The 23,240-nt window shown below is 49.3% G+C and overlaps 11 protein-coding genes across 11 annotated transcripts; 8 read left to right on the top strand and 3 right to left on the bottom strand.

Moving 5' to 3' along the window:
- Nucleotides 1-3,183: 3,183 nt before the first annotated feature.
- Nucleotides 3,184-5,324, top strand: PENARI_c003G09003 (uncharacterized protein; the record flags this gene model as incomplete). Its single annotated transcript, XM_022628627.1, has 10 exons — nt 3,184-3,487; nt 3,552-3,738; nt 3,791-3,963; nt 4,071-4,298; nt 4,367-4,492; nt 4,550-4,665; nt 4,720-4,806; nt 4,858-4,974; nt 5,026-5,110; nt 5,161-5,324. 10 exons carry the CDS (start codon nt 3,184-3,186, stop codon nt 5,322-5,324), a joined length of 1,587 nt encoding a protein of 528 aa, XP_022491712.1.
- Nucleotides 5,325-5,686: 362 nt separating this feature from the next.
- Nucleotides 5,687-6,042, top strand: PENARI_c003G00241 (uncharacterized protein; the record flags this gene model as incomplete). The annotated part of the gene is made up of 3 exons (XM_022628011.1): nt 5,687-5,788; nt 5,841-5,923; nt 5,988-6,042. The coding sequence occupies 3 exons, from the start codon at nt 5,687-5,689 to the stop codon at nt 6,040-6,042; spliced, it is 240 nt and encodes a 79-aa protein (XP_022491947.1).
- Nucleotides 6,043-6,174: 132 nt separating this feature from the next.
- On the bottom strand, nt 6,175-7,962 carry PENARI_c003G06900 (alpha-N-arabinofuranosidase; the record flags this gene model as incomplete). Its single annotated transcript, XM_022628479.1, has 6 exons — nt 6,175-7,073; nt 7,126-7,225; nt 7,275-7,363; nt 7,420-7,547; nt 7,606-7,800; nt 7,856-7,962. The coding sequence occupies 6 exons, from the start codon at nt 7,960-7,962 to the stop codon at nt 6,175-6,177; spliced, it is 1,518 nt and encodes a 505-aa protein (XP_022491888.1).
- Nucleotides 7,963-8,666: 704 nt separating this feature from the next.
- Nucleotides 8,667-10,502, top strand: PENARI_c003G10435 (sugar porter family MFS transporter; the record flags this gene model as incomplete). The annotated part of the gene is made up of 7 exons (XM_022628728.1): nt 8,667-8,693; nt 8,745-8,790; nt 8,843-8,918; nt 8,969-9,160; nt 9,224-9,467; nt 9,525-9,781; nt 9,836-10,502. 7 exons carry the CDS (start codon nt 8,667-8,669, stop codon nt 10,500-10,502), a joined length of 1,509 nt encoding a protein of 502 aa, XP_022492067.1.
- Nucleotides 10,503-11,147: 645 nt separating this feature from the next.
- Nucleotides 11,148-12,362, top strand: PENARI_c003G03205 (serine hydrolase domain-containing protein; the record flags this gene model as incomplete). Its single annotated transcript, XM_022628219.1, has 1 exon — nt 11,148-12,362. The coding sequence occupies one exon, from the start codon at nt 11,148-11,150 to the stop codon at nt 12,360-12,362; it is 1,215 nt and encodes a 404-aa protein (XP_022491472.1).
- Nucleotides 12,363-12,704: 342 nt separating this feature from the next.
- PENARI_c003G07529 (PSME3-interacting protein) lies at nt 12,705-13,540 on the bottom strand (the record flags this gene model as incomplete). Its single annotated transcript, XM_022628528.1, has 2 exons — nt 12,705-13,258; nt 13,375-13,540. The coding sequence occupies 2 exons, from the start codon at nt 13,538-13,540 to the stop codon at nt 12,705-12,707; spliced, it is 720 nt and encodes a 239-aa protein (XP_022491878.1).
- A 517-nt stretch (nt 13,541-14,057) lies between these two features.
- On the top strand, nt 14,058-15,014 carry gcy1 (putative glycerol dehydrogenase Gcy1; the record flags this gene model as incomplete). Its single annotated transcript, XM_022628599.1, has 2 exons — nt 14,058-14,077; nt 14,141-15,014. The coding sequence occupies 2 exons, from the start codon at nt 14,058-14,060 to the stop codon at nt 15,012-15,014; spliced, it is 894 nt and encodes a 297-aa protein (XP_022491612.1).
- Nucleotides 15,015-15,319: 305 nt separating this feature from the next.
- Nucleotides 15,320-16,732, top strand: PENARI_c003G01410 (uncharacterized protein; the record flags this gene model as incomplete). The annotated part of the gene is made up of 2 exons (XM_022628095.1): nt 15,320-15,372; nt 15,442-16,732. 2 exons carry the CDS (start codon nt 15,320-15,322, stop codon nt 16,730-16,732), a joined length of 1,344 nt encoding a protein of 447 aa, XP_022492085.1.
- Nucleotides 16,733-18,044: 1,312 nt separating this feature from the next.
- On the top strand, nt 18,045-19,596 carry cbhC (putative cellobiohydrolase; the record flags this gene model as incomplete). Its single annotated transcript, XM_022628846.1, has 6 exons — nt 18,045-18,271; nt 18,327-18,580; nt 18,640-18,777; nt 18,922-19,179; nt 19,253-19,494; nt 19,552-19,596. 6 exons carry the CDS (start codon nt 18,045-18,047, stop codon nt 19,594-19,596), a joined length of 1,164 nt encoding a protein of 387 aa, XP_022491919.1.
- Nucleotides 19,597-20,062: 466 nt separating this feature from the next.
- On the top strand, nt 20,063-21,627 carry PENARI_c003G05959 (casein kinase II subunit beta; the record flags this gene model as incomplete). Its single annotated transcript, XM_022628415.1, has 4 exons — nt 20,063-20,119; nt 20,164-20,215; nt 20,295-21,073; nt 21,127-21,627. 4 exons carry the CDS (start codon nt 20,063-20,065, stop codon nt 21,625-21,627), a joined length of 1,389 nt encoding a protein of 462 aa, XP_022491642.1.
- A 319-nt stretch (nt 21,628-21,946) lies between these two features.
- On the bottom strand, nt 21,947-23,007 carry PENARI_c003G02417 (arylformamidase; the record flags this gene model as incomplete). Its single annotated transcript, XM_022628167.1, has 2 exons — nt 21,947-22,841; nt 22,907-23,007. 2 exons carry the CDS (start codon nt 23,005-23,007, stop codon nt 21,947-21,949), a joined length of 996 nt encoding a protein of 331 aa, XP_022491601.1.
- Between the last annotated feature and the right edge of the window lie 233 nt (nt 23,008-23,240).

The following is a 23,240-nucleotide window of genomic DNA, read 5'->3' as shown; positions in this document are numbered from 1 at the left end:
TTTATATTTGTGTTAATGTCGTGATAGCCAGGTCTACAATAAGGTAGATGCTTGTTGACAATCACGACCGACTAGCCCTAAATATACCACCGTGTATAGAAACGAGGGGTTCACTCTTTTCACACGCAAGGAACCGAGGAACGGTCGATGTGCTTGATGAGAGTAACATAGACATGAGAGACCCCTGAAAAGAGAGACAGAGAGCTGATGAACTAACAGGTGGGGTACGGCCTTCTCGGTGATCCCCGAAGCTAGCATACTTAAGCTACTAGCACATATACTAAGGAAAAGGGGCACAACTGAAGAGAAGACTATTGAAGCAGTCAGACTTTGATTTTGTAAGGGTTTCGGACTTGTTTGTAGATTCCTATCACAAGAGGGATGGTGGTCAATAACGGCAAGAGAAACATCGCATGAAATCCCTCGAACATGGCGAGACCGTCACACTCTGATTCATCCCAGCCCGGAAGGCTTGGAGAACAGAAAAAGTCCGGTACGGTGTCCGCTATGAGAGGCACTAGCGATACAAGGAGAAAGAAGATATATATGGCTACTAGTAAAGTCTTGATAAGGCGGCTGGTAGGTTTATGGCAGAGACTCAGCCCAAAATTATACATTATAGTTAGTATCTGATCGCCTTTTGGTTGTCACAAACTAGAATGTTTTGAGCTCACAGGAGAGATTAAGCAATGCCCATACACCTGCTAACTGGATGATGTTGACCCACTCAAGGGCATTTTGGGGGTGATGAGTTCAGTACTCTGTCTCGATAGGCAGATTGATCGTGTGATAAAGACGAAAAATAAATGCTCTGTGGAACAAATGACGTTTAAGAGTAGATAGAGCAATGAAATGTCTCTAGTGCCCTTGCCTAGCCAAACATACTTTATCTGAGGGATGAAAGAGACAAAGACCAAAACAAGAACGATGCTATTTGTGTGTTAACGGTTTTGCTAATGTGGAAATCCAGCTTCGAGGAGATAGACGCACAAGCTGATAATGGCCAGAAGCATGCTGTAAAATGGCGGTTAGAGGTGATTTGCAGCAAGGAAGGAAATATCTTGAGATACAAAGAGAATCATGGATTAGGCGGAGGAAGATGGAAAACGAGATGAGAAAGAGTGAGATCTACTGGGAGATCAGAACTATCAGACATAACTGCCATGATATGTTCCGACAATGAGCCGACTATCTAGTGGGGCTGCGCACCCCATTCTTTCGAACAGCTAGTTGAAGGGTAAAATGAGGTTGAAAGCAATTTCAAGACCATTGAAATCGCCCCCACGTTTCATTCGCCTTAACTGCGTCGACCATGTTGTATCCACCTTATTCAAATCAAGCAACATCCTGGATATTACCAATGAGCTTTCGTGGAAGGCTTGGGCCCGCGTAGATAGATAGCGGAGGTCCGACCCTGTGATGAAGCTTGAGCTTCGAAGTGTAAGATCCCACTTTGATCAACAGTATCCAGTCGATGCAAAGAATCCTGTCGGACAGAGGCATTCCCTGGGCCTGAAATGATCGCCAAGAACCGAGCGATATTTTGTTGCATGCAACAGGCTCACTAAATCGAACTAAGAGAGAAGAAAACTCCCTTCGACTTAATGAGGGCCTAATTAGGTTAGGGGACGCGACTAGGCTCGCGCCGGCATCAACCGTTAAGGAGCGGTCTATGACCGCCAAACTATCCCTAGCTAGCCTAACCGGATCTATTTGGTCCATGTATTATTTGGCGTTGAACTGTCTCACAGTTTCGGTTCTATTTCGCCAGTCCGAGGCCGATATAGCTGGATCTAAAAGCTACTACGCTTCCGCAAAGGCACCCACAAGAGAAACGCAGGCATGGCTTTGTATTGGGATGCAGTCCTTGCTGTGAAGTGGGAGGTCAACGACGGCTATTGTTACAATTCTTCTTTGGATTGCCCAGTCGCCAATGTTGGTGGCTAAACAGAGCCCTACTTGGTGCGGACTGGAACACTGTTACGCTGTATATAAGGGCTCGCACATTGAACAAGCCTTGCTCTTGCAACTTCGTATTTCTGTGCTCTACCACAGCCAAGTCACCACAGCAAGCCGCACTGGTCCCAGTGACCTTGATAATGAGCGCCATATCCACGGGTGTATGAAGGTAGTGATAATGTATATCTTATTTATAGCCAAATGACTAGCGTCCAAGATAATGCCATGGCTTCTGCGCGAATAAATTTCCAAAATATTGCAGGTCAAGTGTGTTTTACTACCGAACTGTCAGATTTTCAAATTTTATATTCCATTTCAATCTCAGTTCCACCCTGGTATCATTCTCCGAAAACCCGACCGAATAAGAATCTATTAAAGATCTAATAATCTAATACCAGTGGTAGTTGAATCAGATTACACTCAAGGTAATCCGGACCATATTGACGGTATTAGTGCAATATAGCCCAAACAACACAACTGGAGCCAGAGAGTGAAGGAGCACAGCTACTGATGTGGGTTTTCCTCTGGAGAAGATTGACTGTGAGTTGATCGACCGTGATCCTATTCCAATAATATGGTTTCCGACCAGACTTACGTTTTACCTATCAGAGGTATCCCTTGGTATTTGGATTTCGGAGATAGACTGTCAAACTACAGAGATCAAGTACCAGTCGGCAATTTTGTATGATTTTTTGCCTAGTAAACATGAAGAGGAACGCCTCTTTAACGTTAATAGTTATCTACGCAGCATGCCGAGCTAGAAACTATCCGACATTTCCAATAGCACGCAAAAGATAGTCGGATTACGCCTTAGCACGCAACAGAATCATTCCACGTAGACTTCGGTCATTGCCCGAGATCTGAAATAATTGAACAACATCGGACATGGAACATATATCCCAGTATCTCGAAATGTATCTAAAGTAAATGGCGCAAGTATTGCGCAAGATATGCCGTGGCATCGCAATACGCCCAGACGGGCTGGATAACCCTATAGACCCCGGCTAAGGGATTAAGTCCCGACTCATTACTAGATCCCCCATGAAATGTCAGAAAACAGTGGGGATAGCAGAGGCTTCGTAACTGACGCGATCGCTAGGGTTGCTGAGCACATCCCCCTCGAAATGCATAAAATACTACGACTATCGTCAAAAAGCAGAATGACGTCTCATGCACACTTTCTAGTCTTTGCGCTTGCTGTAGTTGAGCAGCTCCTACTTTATAATGGGAAACCCAGGAAATAATGGTGAAGTGACTATATCATCGATAAACAGAGACATTGAGAATATTTCCGATGGCTCTTCCGATAATAGCACCGTGAAACCAAAGTCATGGAAAGGCTACTTGTGGGATACATGGGACCTTCCGCCGGATGAGCGATGGCTTCTTTTCAAAGTCGATGCATTTGTTCTCACATTTGCTTCGATTGGATATTTTCTGAAGAACATCGACCAAACGAATGTCAACAATGCTTTTCTTAGCGGAATGGAAGAGGACCTACAAATGTTTGGCAACCAACTCGTTACTAGTATGATTTGTCTCATGGAATTTCCCCGTTCTTGGAAAGCTACTAACTAGTAGTAACACTACAGGCACATCTATCTGGACTGTTGGCTACGTCATTGGCCAAATCCCTTCTAATCTCCTTCTTACAAGAGTGTCCCCACGTTGGGTTATACCCTCACTTGAGGTAGGATGGGGTATTGCGACCATCTGCACATCGAGTGTGAAATCTTATCATGCGCTCTATGCTCTCCGCTTCCTAGTTGGTTTTTTTGAGTATGTTCACTTACGATAACTTAAGTATAAAATGTTCTGACAGTCGGTACAGGTCCGGTTTTTACCCAGGCATTCACTACCTTCTAGGATCATGGTATACCCCTCGAGAGATCGGAAAGCGGGCTATGGTCTTTTGGCTGGCTGGCTCTGTCGGCTCTTTGTTCAGCGGCTTTCTGCAGGCAGCTGCTTATAAGAATCTGAACGGGACGAATGGTTACGCAGGCTGTATGTAACCCCGGATTCTCCTATTCCTTCTTCAACTCTCCTGATTTATCTTGCCCCTTGATTATGGCCCAACGGCTGTGCGCGACACAATTAACAAATAAAAATAGGGCGCTGGCTTTTCATTATCGACGGAATTATCACGCTACCACTCGCAGTCGCTGGCTATCTCTTCTTCCCCAATCTCCCCCAAGGCGGAAAGAAAACATGGTGGACAACCGAAGAAGAGCATGTACTCTCGTTGAAGAGAATGCAGCTCATCGGTCGTGCTGGAAAGCAGCCGTGGACAAAGGCAAAAGTGAAGAGAATTCTTTTGAGCTGGCATACCTACCTTCTCCGTATGTCATCGTATCCCCGAGTCCCCAAGTTGCTCTGCTTCTGATAGTGGACTAACGCCGTGAAACAGCAATGTTGTACATCGTCTGGAATAATGGTATACCCCAGGCCGGTATGGGCTATTGGCTCAAGAGCTTCAATGCCCACCATCCCCCAGTTCCAGGAAAATCTTTCTCTGTTCCACAAATTAACAATCGTGAGTTTCAGTTACCTCTCATTATGCCTCGTTCTAAATAGCTAATCAAATATCAAGTACCACTTCCCACGACTGGTATCTTCATTGTCATGGCGTTGATCTGGGGCTGGCTCTCGGACGGGCCTTGCCGAGGCGCTCGCTGGCCATTCATTTACGCTGGTGCTGTGATCACTGTAAGCAAACTCCCATTTCTTGTCTAACGATCGCTAACAGATACTTTCAAAAAGCTTCTCATGAGTGTTTTCTTACTCAAGGTACCCTTATACTCGGATATCAAGGGCAGAATGGCTGTATATTGGCTAAGCAACATTGGGGTACGTCGAACCTCTCATATACTATATGAAACTGCCTAACAAGCTCCATAGATGGGCGCGGGTCCTCTGATTCTCAGCTGGATCAACGAGATCTGCTCCGATGACACGGAGAAGCGAGCGTTACTTGTTGCAATGGCGAATGACCTTGCTTATGTCGTTCAGGCTGTTGTAAGTTCCTCAGAGTCTGACTTGGATGATTTATACTGACAAGTATCACAGGCTCCCAATTTTGTGTGGAAGACTACTGCGTTCCCTCGAGCTGCTAAGGGATATACATGGTCGATTGTGCTCCAAATCCTGCTAAGTAAGTTGGACTGAAATTGTCATTTATAATATCTACTAACAAAGCACCAGTCGTTGTCACTGCCGCTATTCAGTTCCTGCTATGGCGGGATAGAACAAAGGCAGCAGAGGTACATCGGACCGTGGACCCCGTTGATCTTTCGTCGACAGAAGAAGAGGAGCGTCATAGCAAAGATATAGGACCATCACGGGTCAAATTTGTCGGTCAAGATTAGCGCTACGAGTTATGCCAGTCAATGTTAGTCTTATAGTCACTCTGATAAGCTCCACTATGCAGTACATATCGGATGTTGCCCCATACTAAGCCTCCACCATATCATATTTAGATCCAGTAGAAGTTTGATAAGAGGATATTACACCTGTTTCCTCCAAGCTTGACATCATATCAAAACCAATCAGAGTAGAGGCCAGTCAGAGTAAAGAGGCGATATTCAACATCCAGGTCTGATCGCTGATAGATCAACGCTATACCTGATTGGGACACTACGTCATCGATGAGCGCTGTTTTATATACGGCGGCCTGGAAGTCTCTCTTCCTCATCTTACTCTGATAACACATTCGCATCTTTCATTCATCATGCCTCTTGTTGTACCGGGGATCAACTCCACGATGGGCGATAAGTCCGAATGGGTCAATAAGCTTATGGGCAAGAAGCTCGGCGATTCTAGTAATGAGACGGTATGTGGAGATTGGACATTCCTGAGAACATGGAAATCTAACTGTTCGCTAGTCCTTTGCTAAGAAGGACCTCCCTGAATCCCACCGTGTTCTGAAGCCAGGTGATATGAAGACTATGGATCACAACCCGGACAGGTAATAGTCGATCCCCCCGAGGTCAGCATCATGATGACGGCTTACTGATCATATCTTGAACTAGACTCAACATCCACGTTAACGAGGAAGGTGCTGTTCACGATGTCACTTATGGCTAGAGCATAGGACAATACACCTGCTGAACCCTTGTCAACTTGAAAGAAGACTACACTCATGTACCAATTTCTTATCTAATAATCACTTGACATCTATACTTGAAAGTCTATCACCATACTCCAAACAAAAGAAGCCTACTCAGCCTTCCATCTGAGCAAAGTAAGAGAGTGCTTGGGGAAAAGGTAAGTCCCGTTTCCACTCCAAGTTGTCTCCTCGACACGCACTTCCTCCGCACCGTTCATATTAGTAGCAGCCAAATGAGCACCAGTAACAGTAAACACAGCCACATCACCAGTAGCGCCCTCAACCTTACTCTCCAAATCCTTCTCATCATGAATATTCACAACAGCGACATTAACAAACCCATCCTCACCAAGCGTAGCACTAACATCCAACCAAGGCGTATCCTTAGCACTGCGAATCCACTTGGGCAAAGTCTCACCCTCATAAGTCCCACAAGAAACATGACTAGCAATCGTCCAGCCACGCATATAGCGTGAAAACAGATAAAGCGGCCACCAAGTCGTCTGCTTAGTGATTCCCTCTGGGCTAGTCATCAAGGGCGAGATAACATTCACAGTCTGTGCAATACAAGCCATGCCGACGTCCTTGCTCTTGCGGATGAACACATTTAGCCAGGCGGCAACGGCTAGTGCGTCTGAGAGATTGTAGTTCTCTTCGGCGCCTTTGCTTCCCTCGGCGCGGATCGGGTCCCATACGTTCCACTCGTCAAAGCAGATTGTTGGGCGGAGTTGTTCTGGTGGAACTCCGTTCTCGGCGCGGGCGAGGTCGATCAATGCAGATGTAATTTCGATGGCGCGCTCGGCTGCTAGGGGGGCTGTTACGTTGGGTAGGTGGGATGATGAAGATGTGTAGAGGTGGATGCTGTGCATGTCGATTAGGGGGACTGCGCTGGTTGAGAGGGCTGAGTGGGCTGGCAAGAGACAGTGCTTCAGGGTATAGTAGTCCCACGAGGCGGTGCCGTCTTGACCGCAGAGAATCAGGATGAGGCTGGGGTCCAGTAGTTTGAGGGCTGTTAGAATGTTGTTAGTATAGGTATTTATTGATGAAGGTGATCGAATTACCTTTGGCCCATTGGATAGCCTTGTGGGCGTAGGCTTCCTTGGTCATTTGCTCGACTTGCCAGGGACCCCATGTCTCGTTTCCGAGGGCCCAGTATTTGACCTGAGAGCTTTAGCGCATTGAAATGCAAGTGTTCCTCGTGAGTACATACATTGTAAGGCTCCTCGCGTCCATTCTTCCGTCGCAAGTTGGCATAATATGTATTGCCAGTTCCATTGCAGTACTCAACCCAACCCAAAGCTGCGTTGGTTCCAAATCAGCATTGATCCGAACACATACACCGAGAGAGAACACACCTTCATCCAAAGTACCAGTTCCAAAGTTAAAGCAAAGGTAAGGCTCCGTTCCCAAAGCCTCACACCACTGCATGAACTCGTCGGTACCGAATTGGTTGGTCTCAGTTCCAAGCCATGCAAGCTCAGGTCTGCGAATAGTCAGCTAACATGCTAGCAATAGGTAGGTAGCATGAAAGCCAAGCATACCTGGATGGACGTTGGTCCTTAGGGCCAACACCATCAAGCCAGTGATAGGTCGCGCAGAAATTACCACCGGGATACCGGACGACAGGGATGTTGAGCCCCTTCAACGCCTCCAGAACATCCGTCCGAAATCCTTTCTCATCGGATAACGGATTACCAGGGTCGTAGATGCCGCCATAGATGCAGCGTCCCATGTGCCTATAGAGGATGTTAGTTTGTGTCATGCGCTGTGGCCTTGGTGCGGCAATCTCACTCAGTAAAGCCGGCATAGATGTTGGGATTGACCTTGGAGATGCGCCGAGACGGATGGACAGAGATGACAGGCGTCTCATGATCCTCCAACTTGGTCAAGGTAGTCATTTTGAAGAGATTGGTTGTGTTCTACTGTTTACGGGGGGCGAGTAGCTTATAGGCTGTATAGGCTGGGAATTGCGACTCTCAGAAAGAAAGAATTGACTTACAATAGATAAGAAGGGAACTTATCAAGTGGCTTGCCCTGCTTGCCCTGGAAGCGGCAAAACTCCTGCGGGGAACATCATGTCGTCGAAGGATTGGCAAGAAACCACCCGATGCTTATTGTGGCTAGTGTCACTCTCGACAAAAGCCATTTAAGACGTGCCAAGCTGGAAAAACCTCGGCTGTCACCCAATAGCCCGGCAGGGGAGTCTCACAACAACGACTACCCGAATCTGTGGAATTGTTCCGTCAATCACAGCGACCTACATGGCGCCACATTTCTGCGTAAAGCCTGGTCCCCGCAGAATTGAATCCCAGCTCGGCTGTTAGGATGGACGAAAATGCGCCAGATCATTTGTTACCGAGACGCCTTTCACTCGCGAGGGAGGTTGTTCTTTTCCGGTCTAGCTCGGTTAATTGACTATGAAGCATACGATGATCCTGGCTGGTGGCTTCGCCTAAGCTATGGCTCCGAACCTGGAGTGCTCAGCTGTTTTCCGATGGAGTATATCTAGGGATCATCGTCCCCTCCGAGAATATTGTGATATGTGGAGATCCCCAGATTTCTTCCCCATACTCTGATTGTGACGTTTGACTTGTACAGCGCCATGCGTCTTTCACCAAAGTGGTACCAGGTATGAAGGATAGTAGTCTTCATTTATCTGGCCGAGCTGATGTTTCTGTAGTTCCTGGTTGGCGTGTTCGCCTCGCTGGGTTCGTTCCTGTACGGATGTTAGTATAATCGTCCCAGATCTTCAAGAGTTTCATTCTAACACAGTATTAGATGACTTGGGTGTTATTGCCGAGGTTATCATCTGTCAATCGTTCACATCGAAGTTTACTCCATCCGATACCCAGAGGTATGTTTCATATTCGACAAACTGGATATCCCTCGCTAACAAGTCCTCAGTGGCCTGGTAGTATCCCTGTTCACAGCTGGTGCCTTCTTCGGTGCCGGATTTGCTGGTCCCAGTGGTGATTACCTTGGCAGAAGACGAACTATCTCGTTGGGATGCTTGGTCTTCTGTCTGGGAGGTGGCCTCCAAACCGGCGCCAGAACCATCGCCTATCTATATAGTGGACGACTCCTTGCTGGATTTGGGTATGTCACTTATCACCGCAGAGAAATATCCTTAACGACAATATGGCTAATTCTGATCGTTAGTGTCGGTTTCCTCACCATGATGATTCCTCTGTACCAAGCCGAGATCTGTCATCCCAGCATCCGTGGCCGAGTAACAGCTCTGCAGCAGTTCATGCTTGGTGTTGGTGCTCTATGCGCTTCCTGGATCTCCTACGGAACATACGTCGGCTTCTCGCCAGACAACCACGCCCAATGGCAATTGCCTCTGGGCTTGCAGGTTGCCCCTGCTGTGTTCCTGGGTCTTTTGATCATGTTCTTCCCCGAGGTAAGGGATTTAACAATCCATTCCCCAGCCTTGGATGCAGTATCTAATATGGCTTAGTCCCCTCGCTGGCTCATTGATCACGGCAAGGCCGAAGAAGGTCTGAAAACCTTGGCCAAGCTCCACGCTCATGGTAATGAGAACGACCCCTGGGTCCAGGCAGAGTTCGCCCAGATTCAGGAGAGCATCAACTTCGAGCACGAGAACGAGGCCAAGTCGTATGTTGAGCTCTTGACACACCGCTCTTCGTTCCGTCGGTTGTTCCTCTGCTGTGCACTCCAAGCCTCTGTCCAGATGACCGGTGTATCTGCCATCCAGTAAGTTCTCTCAATGTTTTAGCAAAAGTAAAACACCTAACATGACCAAACTAGATACTACTCCCCCAAGATCTACGAACAAATCGGAATCTCAGGCTCAGATACCCTCCGCTACCAAGCAATCAACTCAATCATTGCTCTAATCGCCCAATTCCTCTGCATGATGTTCATCGACCGCTTCGGTCGTCGCTGGACATTGATCACCGGAAACCTAGGCAACATGGTAACATTCATCATCGCAACAATCCTCCTCGCCAAATTCCCCCCTTCCACCAACAACACCGGCGCCCACTGGGGCTTCATCATCATGACCTGGCTGTACAACTTCTCCTTCTCAGCAACCTGCGGCCCACTTTCATGGATCATCCCAGCCGAAGTGTTCGACACGCGCACACGTTCCAAGGGTGTCTCGATCGCGACGATGACTTCGTTCGCGTTCAACACTATGATCGGACAGGTTACGCCCATTGCCATGACGAATATCCAATACCGGTTCTACTACATCTTCGTCGTTTGCAACTTCACTAATGCACTCTTCTTCTATCTCTTGTTGCCTGAGACTAAGAAGGTGCCTCTCGAAGAGATGAACCAGATGTTCTCTAATGCGCCTTGGATTGTGCCTGGCAGCAAGAGGGAGGATTATATGACTCATGATCTGGAACGGAAGGTTGAGGAGCAGCAGGTTAAGCAGAATACCATGCATTTTGAGGAGGAGATTTGAGAACTGAAGGCGATTTAGAAGTTTCGTTGATTTGACACTTATATCCTTTGGTCACTTCACCTTCGTACCTTTCCAGTGTTGAGCAGTCCGTGCATATTCCTGCTGTCATGAAGGCATATCGTTGCCCGAAGAAATGTTGTTTTCTATGGATACTCCTGTGCCTCCTGTGGTTGTCAGAGGCCTGAATGATTGATTGAAATTTTTGAATAATGATCTTTGATATCCTCGCATCGACTAATAACTTCGTTCTCTTTCATAATCATCTCTAGATCATTAAGTTGTAGTTAGCATGATAAGTTAACATGTGACTGGCATTTCCATAGGAATGACTGAAACCTATAATGGGCCTCTATTTTTAGCTCCAACCGTATGAAATGCATGAAAATGCGGCTGTACTATTCCAATATGAAGCCAATCGCAATCTATACTCGCAGCCCCAAACGGTCAATTCTGATTGGTCCGCATTGGAAACTTGTCGGCGTCCCAAAGGAGATTAGTGTAGGCACCCAAGTATACAAACTCCGTTTCGCCTCTCAACAGTCAACAATCATCACTGATACTGCAAATATCGTAGTACGTACAACATTATAAGTCAACAACAGAACATCCAAAGAACCACCAAATCCAACCCAACCCCAACTCACCATGACCAACATCGAAGCAAGCTTCCAAGCAGCAATCGCCGCCAAAAAGATCAACGGCGCCGTAATCTGCGCCAGAAATAAAGATGGGACCTTCATCTACGACAAAGCCATAGGCGAACGCACCCTCCTCACTGGCGAGAAGAAACCCCAACAACTAAACGACGTGCTATACCTCGCTTCAGCAACAAAGATCATAACAACAATCGCAGCCCTTCAATGCGTCGAAGACGGCCTCTTAACACTAGACAGCGACGTCTCCCCCATCTGCCCAGAACTAGGGTCCAAACAAGTCCTAACGGGCTTCACGGAGGACGAAGACCAAACTCCAATCCTGGAACCGGTAGTTCGACCTATTACACTGAGGATGCTGCTCACGCACAGCTCCGGTGTGACATACCACTTCCTCGACCCGGCCATTGCACAATGGCGCGAGAGATTCGGGCTTCCGAATGAAGACGCGCGGCAGTCTGTCGAGGAGGTCTTTACTTACCCGCTTAGTTTCCAGCCGGGCGAGGGGTGGATGTACGGGCCTGGACTGGACTGGGCGGGACGGATTGTCGAGCGTGTGACGGGCCGTACGCTTGGTGAGCGGATGCAGGAGCGGATTTTTACTCCGTTGGGGATTGCGGATGCGCAGTTTTATCCTGTTACCCGGGAGGAGTTGCGGGAGAGGCTTGTTGATCTTAACCCTGATGATACGGAGGGTCTTGGGCGGGCGGTGCTTGGGGGTGGTGGTGATATAAATAAACGGTCGAGGGGGGATTTTGGGGGACATGGGCTATTTATGACCGGTATGGATTTTGTTAAGATTTTGGGTTCTTTGTTGGCTGGGGATGGGGTTTTGTTGAAGGCTGAGACTGTTGACGGGATGTTTGAGCATCAGCTTGGTCCTGAGGCGAGTAAGAGTCAGCGGGATAAATTGGCTGGTCCGGTTGGTCCCTTTTTCCAAGTTGGTGTTGATCCTGGGACTAAGGTTGGATATGGTATGAGTGGGTTGTTGACTCTTGAGGATGTTGATGGTTGGTATGGTGAGCGTACGTTGAGTTGGGGTGGTGGGTTGACGCTGGCTTGGTTTATTGATCGGAAGAATGGGCTGTGTGGTGTGGGTGCTGTTCAGTCTGCGTTGCCGGTTGACGGTGAGCTGGTGACTGAGTTGAAGCAGACTTTCCGTCAGGATATTTATCGCAAGCTTGCTGAATGGGAGGGAAAGTCATGATGGCACGAGGAAGCTCTTGTTGATATCCTGAGTTTGTACACAGGTCGATCGAATACAATGCGGGCCTTTTGGCACTCAATACAAAACTGGAGATAGAAGGGCGAGTGGAATAGTTGTAATGAAAGAGGCGAAGATCAGGGAAAGATACAAATGAAATATTGTTTATGCACGTTAATAATGGCCTGATTATCATTTGAGACAAGATTCTCGGTTATAGAGTAGATCATTCGCTAAATCTGATTTTTGTTGTGTATACAGTTCAGGTCGGTCCAGTAGGACACCTGGCTCGATTATTATTGTATGGGAGTAGAGGACCAATAAGGGTTGGTCAACTAAGACGCATCACTCTGAATCAGAGCTATATCCCGCCAGGCCGAGTGAGATCGGGGCTGGTTTCGCCGGCGGCTTGGTTTGTGGTTGACTTTGCTCGGGATTTGTAGCGGTCTTGGGGGTTGTGGATGCGGCGACTTGACTAGGCTTGGAATTTTGTTGCGCCGGCTGCTTGGGCTTTGATCCGCTGTCAGCTCCAGACTTCTGTGACTCTTGTTCCTGGGAGTTGGGCTTGGCACTGTTCTCGGTCAGCGAAGCCTTGCGCTTCTTCCCGGGAATCAAAAGATCCTTCTGCTTGTCGCGGCGCCTTTTGCGCGCGGGCGCAGTCCATTCCTCTTCCTCCGCAGGTGTGACATCCGACGACGTCGGTCCAAGTAGTGCCTTCTCGGCCTCCTCGCGCTGTCGACGAAAGACCTCTAGCTGGTCAGCCGTATCCCGCTTCACGGCGGCCTCCTGGGCTCTTGTTGATTCAAGGACCGAATCCAAAAATTCGACCTCGTCTTCGTCCAACGAACGGAACTGATTCTTGAGTCGGGCTTTCTCCTCGAAGGCTTCTTGTTTGGCCACTGCACATCAACCGCGGGAAATTACCCTAACACGTCAGTCTGAGTTCCTGGATCCATTGGCTGCATTTTCCGCCATTGCGGGGTGCAGACCAGCCCTCATCGCAAGTTAGGCTCACTTTTGTTCCGCTCCAAGACCTCAAAGAGGCTTTTGCCGTCATCCTGCTTGCCTATCTCTGCCTTTCGCCTCCGCTCCTCCTCCAGCTCTTGTTGCGCTTTGAGCCATTCATCGTCCCGCTCGATCGGTTGCTCGTTGGTTCCGGCTGAAACAAATCCCGAAGACATGACGCCGGTCGGGATAAAATGGTGCAAGGGTTACGGGATCCAGGACTCGGGTATAACGGAACGTGTTAATTATCCGGGGCAAGTCCGGAAGGAATGTGGGGGAGAATGGACCGAGAGCGAATAATAATGTTGTCTCCGTGGCCGGGTGAAAGCAAATGAGAAGTTTCTGGAAAGGGAAGTATCACGCCGCGACAGACAAAGGCGGAGCCAATTGGAGGGTGGTGATTGTACAGTCAGCAGTGGGCCTGGCTATTTAGCCGGAATGCCAATTGATGACGGAGATTCACTGAATTGTGGGCTATTTATGTACGGGGAGTATGGCGTTTATCGTGAGTTATGGTTTAGCAGTCGGGTAATTACTGATAATAACACCTTTGCTTCTTGGGTGGAACGCATTCCCCACTACCCCTCTGAGATCATTGCTCTTGGACCTGCCCACTTTACGACGCCTCACGTTATAAAAGACCCCTACCCCCCTACCCTGTTTCCTTCTACAATTCATATTTTTACGTCCATAATGTCGAACCAGCACACCCAGTGAGTCTCAACTAAGCTCAATATCCATAGACCGAATCTTATTAACTGCTCTTCGCTATATAGGAAGACCTACACCCTTAACACCGGCGACAAGATCCCCGCCATCGGTCTTGGAACATGGCAATCCAAGCCTAATGAGGTCCGCGTCGCTGTCCGCGATGCGCTCCTGGCTGGCTACCGTCACATTGACACCGCACTGGCTTACGGCAACGAGGCTGAGGTCGGTGCCGGTATCAAGGATTCTGGCGTTCCCCGCGAGCAGATCTGGCTCACCACCAAACTGGACAACCCCTGGCACAAGCGCGTGAACGAAGGTATTGAGTCCTCTCTCAAGGACCTTGGTACCGACTACGTCGACCTCTACCTCGTTCACTGGCCCAGCTCGACCGACCCTAACGACCTGTCCAAGCACCTTCCTGACTGGGACTTCATCAAGACCTGGCAGGATATGCAGAAGCTGCCTGCCACTGGCAAGGTGCGCAACATTGGTGTTTCCAACTTCGGCATCAAGAACCTGGAGAAGCTCCTGAACGACCCCAGCACCAAGATCATTCCTGCCGTCAACCAGATTGAGCTGCACCCCAACAACCCATCCCCCAAGCTCGTCGCCTACAACACCTCCAAGGGCATCCACTCCACCGGCTACTCTTGCCTAGGCTCCACCGACTCCCCTCTCTACAAGGACCCCACTCTCCTGAAGATCGCCGAGAACAAGGGAAAGACTCCCCAGCAGGTGCTCCTCGTCTGGGGTATCACCAAGGGCTGGAGTGTCATCCCCAAGTCTGTCAACAAGGCCCGCATTGAGGGTAACTTTGACATCAACGGCTGGGAACTGACTGCTGATGAGGTTAACCAGCTAGACAACCTTAAGGACCGCTTCAAGGTCTGCGGTGATGCTTGGTTGCCTGTCAAGGTTTTCTTCGGTGATGACGAGTAAATCTGTTATGATGATGTTTTATGAAGTACATAGGCTTTAGATACCAAAAGAACGATTTTGTCATATCAACACATTCGCAAAGTAACCCCGCCATAGATAGTAGCAAACCAGACAATCAGGACAAACGAAACAAACATTAGTACTAAGCCGGAATCAAGTCATGTGACTGTCACGCGAGTGGCGTTGCACCGCCACTGCGGGTCCAAGCGGAGAGATAATGGTGTATACCCCAGCGTCATCAGCCCTCTCTCCTTCTTCATCCATCTCACCATCCAGAGTAGGATATACATCTCTCAACTCTCAGTATGGCGCCTCCGAATGGGCACCTGCTGCTCCCCAAGATATGGAGAGCAGCTAGGTACGTATATCATTTCCTGTCACCTCCTCATCGAGGAGCAATGGCAGTTGTCAACTAACATCGTCCCAGGTTTGCCTATGAAAAGGCTTCCAAAGCCATTCGGTCCAAACTACCAGAACCACAATATAACTCATTGCGATATCAACCAGCTTATGCCCGCATCAACCGCCAGCCAATCAGTCGTGCCGCTGCCATTCGTCAAGCCCGCAGTCGCCACTTCTCGACTCGTGCTGCCGGTGCTTTCACCTCTGCGATTAGATCTACATTTGGGGCAGAAGGTACCGCCCATGCCACTTCTCGTATTGCGTCCAACATCGGCCGACTGAGCAGCCGCGCGCCCTTTGCTTCCACCCTCCGTCCCAATCTAACCGGTGGCACTCTTGGCCGCACTGCAGGAGGGTACGCTGTTGGAGCAGGTCGCTTCGGTGGAGCCAGATACTTCTCCCATGGCCCTGCAGCGCCGGCACAGGTTATCCAGAATGTCTCCCAAGGCGTTCGTGCCTTCTTCCTGTCTGGACAGAAAGTTCGATTCGATGGGATTGATCCCAACACCGGCGAGAAGCGGTACAAGGCTGTCACGGTTCTCCAGGACCAAGCGGAGCGCAAGATGAACTCCATCCCGCGCAGCGCTCCTGGTTCGTACCTTGACTTCCAGGTTTCTCCCACCATCACTGCTTTCGGTGCTCTGGGCGGTCTCAGTCAGACCTCCTCGGCCCCATGTGACACCTTGAACTCCGACGGACTAATGGACCTCCTTTCCGCCGACTTTGCTCGTGCCCTGAAGGATTTTGCAGCTATTATGAATGATCTTAAGCGTCTGTCGTCGCTCGGCGATCTCCCGGTCACCCTTCACGACCGATCCACTATACGGGTACGCTTCCCAGGTTGTGATGCGGACACAGTTGAGCGGCTATGTGATGAAGCCGGGGTCCAGAGAGGCCGCATCGTCCAGGATGAAGACTTTAATCTTCGGACTGGTGCTGATATGGCTCTGTTGTTCCCATTCGCACCCAGTATTGCCCCTTCATCTGACACCGACTATTACTTCGAAAAGGGCCCCAAGATGCAGTCCCAGTATCCCCAGGATCTGGATTGGCATGGAATGATGACACCCTCTTCGCCAGGTATTAGCCGTGACTCCGGAAATGCCATCAGCTTCGAGGATAGTCAGCTCTATGGTGCCAATCCCTGGAGAACTTCGTCTCAAAGCTATTCCAGCATTAATGTCAGTGAGCTTGGCGATCAGCCTTTCTTCCCGGAACTCTCCAGCGCTGGTCTGCCGGAGAATACGTCTGCTTACGAAGGTGTTGAGGGTATCTACAAGTTCTTGGCTGAATGTGATCGTGCCCAGCGTTCATAACCGACGGTTAGATATCGTTTTGGTTCTTTACTTTCGTTCTTTTTTCTTTTCTTTTCTCCTTTTTTTTGTTGCATTTCTTTTTAACTGCGTTTGCGTTGGATATACCCCAGGCTAAAGCCGGGTACACATGATGATACTGATACCACTCCACTCTTTAGCTTTCTTATTCGTCAACATTTGCTCAATCGGATGAATATTTTATTCCAGATATCTCTTAAATAAGCGTCAATAGAATCGTAGGTCATGACACTTCCGCATTGGAGGGACGGCCCGACTCCTTGATCTTTGCGGAAAACTAAACCCTTTCAACACCAGTGCGTGGGGGGAACAGGCACAAGCATGTCAGTTGATCTGAACTACTTCTGCTCTCGGTTCCCTTCTATGGATTCAGGCTAAGAGATCATTGGAACGGGCAAGCCGCTCTTGGCACACCATTGACCAATCTATATACTTGAAACCCATACATACCTTCACGCGCCCACCACTGGACCCTGCCTTAAAGTGCCTATCGTGCGGGGTCTGGGTAGTCTGAAGAATGTGGCTGTCAACAACCGAGCAAAGGCGTTTTCTCAGCATGCCAGTTTGTACACAGACCGTAAGCCTTGCAACACCCCTGGCAAGGCTATGGTTTCATATCCAATCATTAAGTCTGAGGTAAATACTTTTCAAGTATTTCCCGGGTCTCAATAGATACAGCTCAATTCGTCATACATCTCTCAACTTTGCTGCTGTTGCCGACTGGCGTATAGCTTGTAGCCATAGATGGACAGCTCTCAGCCTTCCGTTTGGCCGTGTTCCCTTCTGCATATAAACCTCCCACATAATCAAAATGAAGGCCAAATATTGCAGGTGTCATTTTAAATCTGCTCTACTATCCTCCCGCGCCGAGTTTGGAGAGGATCGACGATGAGTACATCCTGTTTGGGGACGGAGTATTAATTCCGCATAAAATACCAGGGTCTTCACGCTACCCCAGGTTTCTATCCCTTGACCTTCTGGGTACTTATATCCTGTTTCATGCGGCTTTTTCTCCCATACGCCTCCAGCCAGAGACTTGTCTATTTAGCCAAATTTCGACATCTTTCTTGGCAGTGTGCAGAAATGACTGTTTAAACGGAAACCCTTCTGGTTTCATAGTAAAAAAGCCTGACACTATGTAGCATCGACTTCGGGTTCCGGCTACTTATTCCGATATGGTGTGGAAGAGGGTTGCTTGGGAATGGATATATAAAAGAGGGAATGTAAAGCCTTACCGTCTTTGAAAACACCAAATCCCACGATATCAACAAGATCAACAGAAAGAGCCACCACCATGCGATACTTCGCTTCAATTGTGCCACTTTTGGCCACCTCTGCAGTAGCAGCCGTCATTCAGAACGTTCCACGAGCCACTATCACAGGAAACCCCTTCTCGGGCTACCAGCTTTATACGAACTCATACTATGCATCCGAAGTCTCAGCCTCAGCCCTGCCATCAATGACAGGGACTGCAAAGGCAGCAGCAAGCAAAGCCGCTCAAGTTCCATCTTTCTTCTGGCTGTATGTCCTTCCAAAATTAAAAATATCCAACTCCGAAGCCCTAAACTTCCCCCAGGGACACCGCAGACAAGGTCCCAACAATGAGTACCTACCTGGCAGACATCAAGTCCAAGAACGCTGCCGGTGCTAGTCCTCCTATTGCGGGAACATTCGTTGTGTACGATCTGCCTGACCGGGACTGTGCCGCGTTGGCCAGTAATGGGGAGTATTCCATTGCGAATGGTGGTGTTGCCAAGTATAAAGCGTATATCGATTCTATTCGGACAGTACTGCTTCAGTACTCGGACGTGAGGACTATCCTGGTTATTGGTAAGCCTCGGTGCTTCGGTGTTGATTTATGTTGAACAATTGCTGATTGCTGTTTTTAGAGCCGGATAGTTTGGCTAACTTGGTTACCAATATGGCCGTTTCGAAGTGCGCTAATGCGCATGATGCTTATTTGGAATGTACCAATTATGCTGTTACACAGTTGAATTTGGATAATGTTGCTATGTATCTTGATGCTGGTAAGTTTCACCTTGGGGATATCTATCTGGGATGCGAGGATATGCTGCGGAAACCTTCCCTGAGGCGGTTTTTCTTTTCAAATTGATGCTGCGTCATGAAACATTGAAGTTATATACTGTTGAAATCGCTAACAATTCACATAGGACACGCGGGATGGCTTGGCTGGCCTGCCAATCTGAGCCCAGCAGCGGCACTCTATGCTCAAGTATACAACACTGCCTCGAAGCCCAAATCACTCCGAGGACTTGCCACGAACGTTGCCAATTATAACGGCTGGTCTCTGTCTACGTGCCCGTCATACACCTCGGGAGATTCCAACTGCGACGAGAAGAGATACGTGAACGCCATTGCTCCCCTGCTCAAAAATGCAGGCTGGGATGCTCATTTCATCACCGATACTGGTATGTATCTAAGGACACATCAGCACGTTCTGATCCTCTGTTTCAAGTATAAACGCTGACGATTACTTTTCAGGCCGAAATGGTGTCCAGCCTACCCAGCAGAATGCCTGGGGTGATTGGTGCAATGTCAAGGGCACTGGCTTTGGTGTTCGCCCGACTACCAATACTGGTGATGCGCTTGAGGATGCATTTGTTTGGGTGAAGCCTGGCGGCGAGAGTGATGGCACTTCGGATAGTAGCTCGGCTCGCTACGATGCTCACTGTGGATATAGTGATGCTCTGCAGCCTGCCCCTGAGGCTGGAACTTGGTTCCAGGTGAGTCAAGTGTTGCTTTGGTCAATTGTCTGAACCGCTGCTAACAGTTTTGCTCAGGCGTACTTTGCGCAACTTATTGCGAACGCGAACCCCTCATTTTGAAGGCTGGCTTTGACTATTCCTGTGATTTGAGGCAAGAACTGGGGACCTAGCTTTTTAACTCGCTATCAATGGATTATTCTTGGATATTGAATTTCTATCATAAAGTGTGTACCAGATTAGGATTGTCCATTTGTATAGTTGTAAAAGGCGGTCTGTACATCCGGCATTATATATGGCAAAACTTCAGACCGCCCAATAGGCGAAGAGGCTATCTCTCGATAACGAGCGGGATACATTTACACTCTCCCTCAAGCTCAATCTCATAACCCCGCCGTTCCTTCGATAAAGCAAATTGCGCCTCTGGAGACCAGTCAATATAAGACAGTCTCCTGCATTTCCCAACTGTGCAGGTCTGGGCTCCCCCAGCACCTTGGGCTCCGTGACCCCACCTGTGGCTCCTCCCCGAAACCTCGCGCAGAGTGCGAAATAATTCGAGCTACTCCGACGCCAATAACATAACAACATAATGGAGGACTTCAACAGCGAGACGGATAGTGACTACACCAGCTACTGGCGTGACTGGGTAAGTGGAATTTCCTTTTATTATGGTACTGCGGCTGGGGGTAGATCACATCGCCGGGTCAGCACAACGAGCGCGTGAGAAGGCCGCGGCCTTATTGTGAATAGCGTCCCAAACGGGAAGGCAGTGACCTTGTGATGGTATGTCTCGCCGTGCTCACCAATTTCGCCTTTATGAGACGAAAGCTACGCCATTTTGACCGTCTTCGTCACTACCTCGCTCTCCTCGCTCTCACTTCACACTCAAATCCGCCTCGCCTTCAACCTCACAATGGCATTTCTACCATCCTCAGCTATTGTCTACTTCCTGGCCATCTCCCTCCAGGGATTTGCTCTCCGTCTGGGACGCCATGCGGTGGGGCTCATGGGCAAGGGCCAGCACTCGCTAGCGGCGAGATATTACCTCTTGGTATATCTCTTCTGTTGTGTTACCGGTGCCTTGGCCGTGGTTGCTTGGACACTCAGTAAAATTGAGGAAAGCCAAGCCGAATTTCACGATGGCCCTTTCATCCCAGATGCTGAACATGTCCCCGGACCCGGCCCTGATGCTCTGGCTTCCAATGGCCAGGACTGTCATACAGTTCTGGACACGGCGCAGCCTGGCATTAGAAGTGGAAGCGCTGACCATGGCCATTGCGATTGCTCCCCTGATGCCAATGCCGATGCCAATTTATGGATGATGAAGCTAATTGCAATTGTTACCTCTGCTCAGTTTGTTTCCTCTCGCGGCAACGAGTACTTCTGTGAAATTGATGAGGACTATTTGACCGATCGTTTCAACCTCACTGGCTTGAACACTGAGGTTTCCTACTATCAATATGCTCTTGACCTTGTGACCGATGTTTTTGACCTCGATGCCGATGATGACCTCCGCGAGCAAATCGAAAAGTCCGCCCGCCACCTTTACGGCTTGGTCCATGCCCGGTACATCGTGACCACTCGCGGTCTCGCTAAAATGGTAAGTTCAACCTGGCAATATCAATGAGGGACCACATACTAACATCCACCCAGCTTGAGAAGTACAAGAAGAGCGACTTCGGCAAGTGCCCTCGTGTGATGTGCGATGGCCATGCTCTGTTGCCTGTGGGCCAGTCCGACATCTCCAACCAGAGCACTGTCAAACTGTACTGCCCTAAGTGTGAAGATATCTACAACCCCAAATCCTCTCGCCACGCATCCATCGACGGCGCCTACTTTGGCACCTCCTTCCACTCCATCCTGTTCCAGGTGTACCCTGCCCTCAACCCCGAGAAGAGCGCCCGCCGTTACGAGCCCCGCATTTATGGCTTTAAGGTGCACGCCGCAGCTGCGCTTGCTCGCTTCCAGGACGGCAACCGCGAGGAACTGAAGTGGCGTCTCGCCGAGGCTGGCATCAACCACAAGTTCCTCGAGGACAGTGATAGCGATGAAGATGCCTTTGAATACGACGAGGAAGCCGAAGCTGCCGAGCCAGCCAAGGCCGAGCGGGTCATCGGCGACGCCGCATCTGGTCGCATGGATATCGGCAACTAATCCTGCTATTTCCTGAAGCTGCTACCATTCTTCCATGAGCAAGAGTACGGCGCAATGAGGGATTTCTGATGTCTTCTTTTGAGATGTGTTTACGAACGGCGTTGTCAGGCTTGCATGGCCAATCTTCAATGGTTTTTCTTTTTTTCTTCGACTTCGCTTGTATCTACATTATTTGTCTAGTCCACGCCGTGAAGTAGGACTCAATAACAACGAAACATCGTTCCATCTGACATATATTCATGAAATCGCGTAGATGCTAAACATGATGGGTATACGCAGTTTCGATGCAGACTATTTACAGTCGCCTGGAATGCTAGAGTTATTTCGTACCATCACGAGGAGTCAGGTTCATCGCCTGTAGTTCTTCGAATGCATAGACCACTGCACGAGCAAGCTGATCCCCCTTCTCCCACGCCTCGTCATGCCCACCGCTGATCGGCAACACCCGAACTCTGCGGTCCTTCGTAGACAACTCATGCACGGGGATTTGAGCCTCAACCTTCTCCCACCGTCTCAGCACCTCCTCCATAGCCTCAACCTGAGACGCACCAACAAGCTCATCATCCTCGGACTGCGCCAGAACAGCCAACCGCCCAGATCTCCAGCCACCCTCCACACCCCGCGAGCCAGCCATCTGCGCCGGCGAAACCGCATCCCAGAGCAACTCATCCGCCCCGAACGCACCTTCAATGAACTCCCGATACGCCGAGATCCCAGCATTCATATCGCGCAATCGTCTCAAATCATAGATACCAGCAACACCAACAATAGCAGTCGGCTGCACAGTCAAACGCGGCGGCAGTGGACCAGGCGAAGTAGAAACAGGCCCGAGACTAATATCAAGCTTATTCATGTCCCCCTTGAACGCCTGCTCACGATGTCCCGCAACGGCCCCCATGACAGCCTGGAAAGCAAGCGTCGCACCGCAGCTATGCCCAACAAGAATATAGCGCGCGCCGAAGATATACGTATTCTGAAGAAAGGCCAGCGCAGCCTCTACATCGCGGATATGATCTGGATGTTTCGCATCCCGGAATTCTTTCGGTCCGGTACTCGTTGGGTCTTGGGGGTGGTTTGGGTGTGCGCTTAGTCGGTAGGAGATTGATGCGATTCCGGCAATTGGGAGGCCTGGTGTTTTGCGCAAGATCTCTTCCGTTGCTTTGAATGAGTCTGCCGTTACTGTTGGGTCGCGCCAGGCGCCGCCGTGGATGTAGCTGCGTAGAGTTCCCGATCAGTTGATTGCGCTCGTTTTGGTTGCGATTGGGGAGGTTTCGCGTACATTACCCAGTACCCATCGGTGTTGTCAAGCGTTGTCACGGAGATATGCTGCAGATCATGGACTCGGCCGTAGGTTACGGTCTTTGCAGGTTGGTTCGGCATCGTGTGGGAGGTTTAGGAGATGATGTGCCATTGATGGGGAAGTGGGACAGAGACTATAGTTGGGATGGTTGACAGGCTACTGTACCATCCATGATAGAAGGAGATACCTCTATTCGACATGTATAAAATGTCGTTTCTATACTTCGTTTTTATATAATAAATAAACTCAACTTTGCAAAAAGAAGAATGTTGAAATATACGTGTATTGCCCCTCGTTCTGGCGGAGACTCTGT

The sequence above is a fragment of the Penicillium arizonense genome (genome assembly GCF_001773325.1).
Source record: "Penicillium arizonense strain CBS 141311 chromosome Unknown PENARI_contig003, whole genome shotgun sequence".
NCBI lineage: Eukaryota > Fungi > Ascomycota > Eurotiomycetes > Eurotiales > Aspergillaceae > Penicillium > Penicillium arizonense.
Note: the sequence above shows the minus strand (reverse complement) of the source record. Positions and strands in the feature narration are given on the sequence as shown.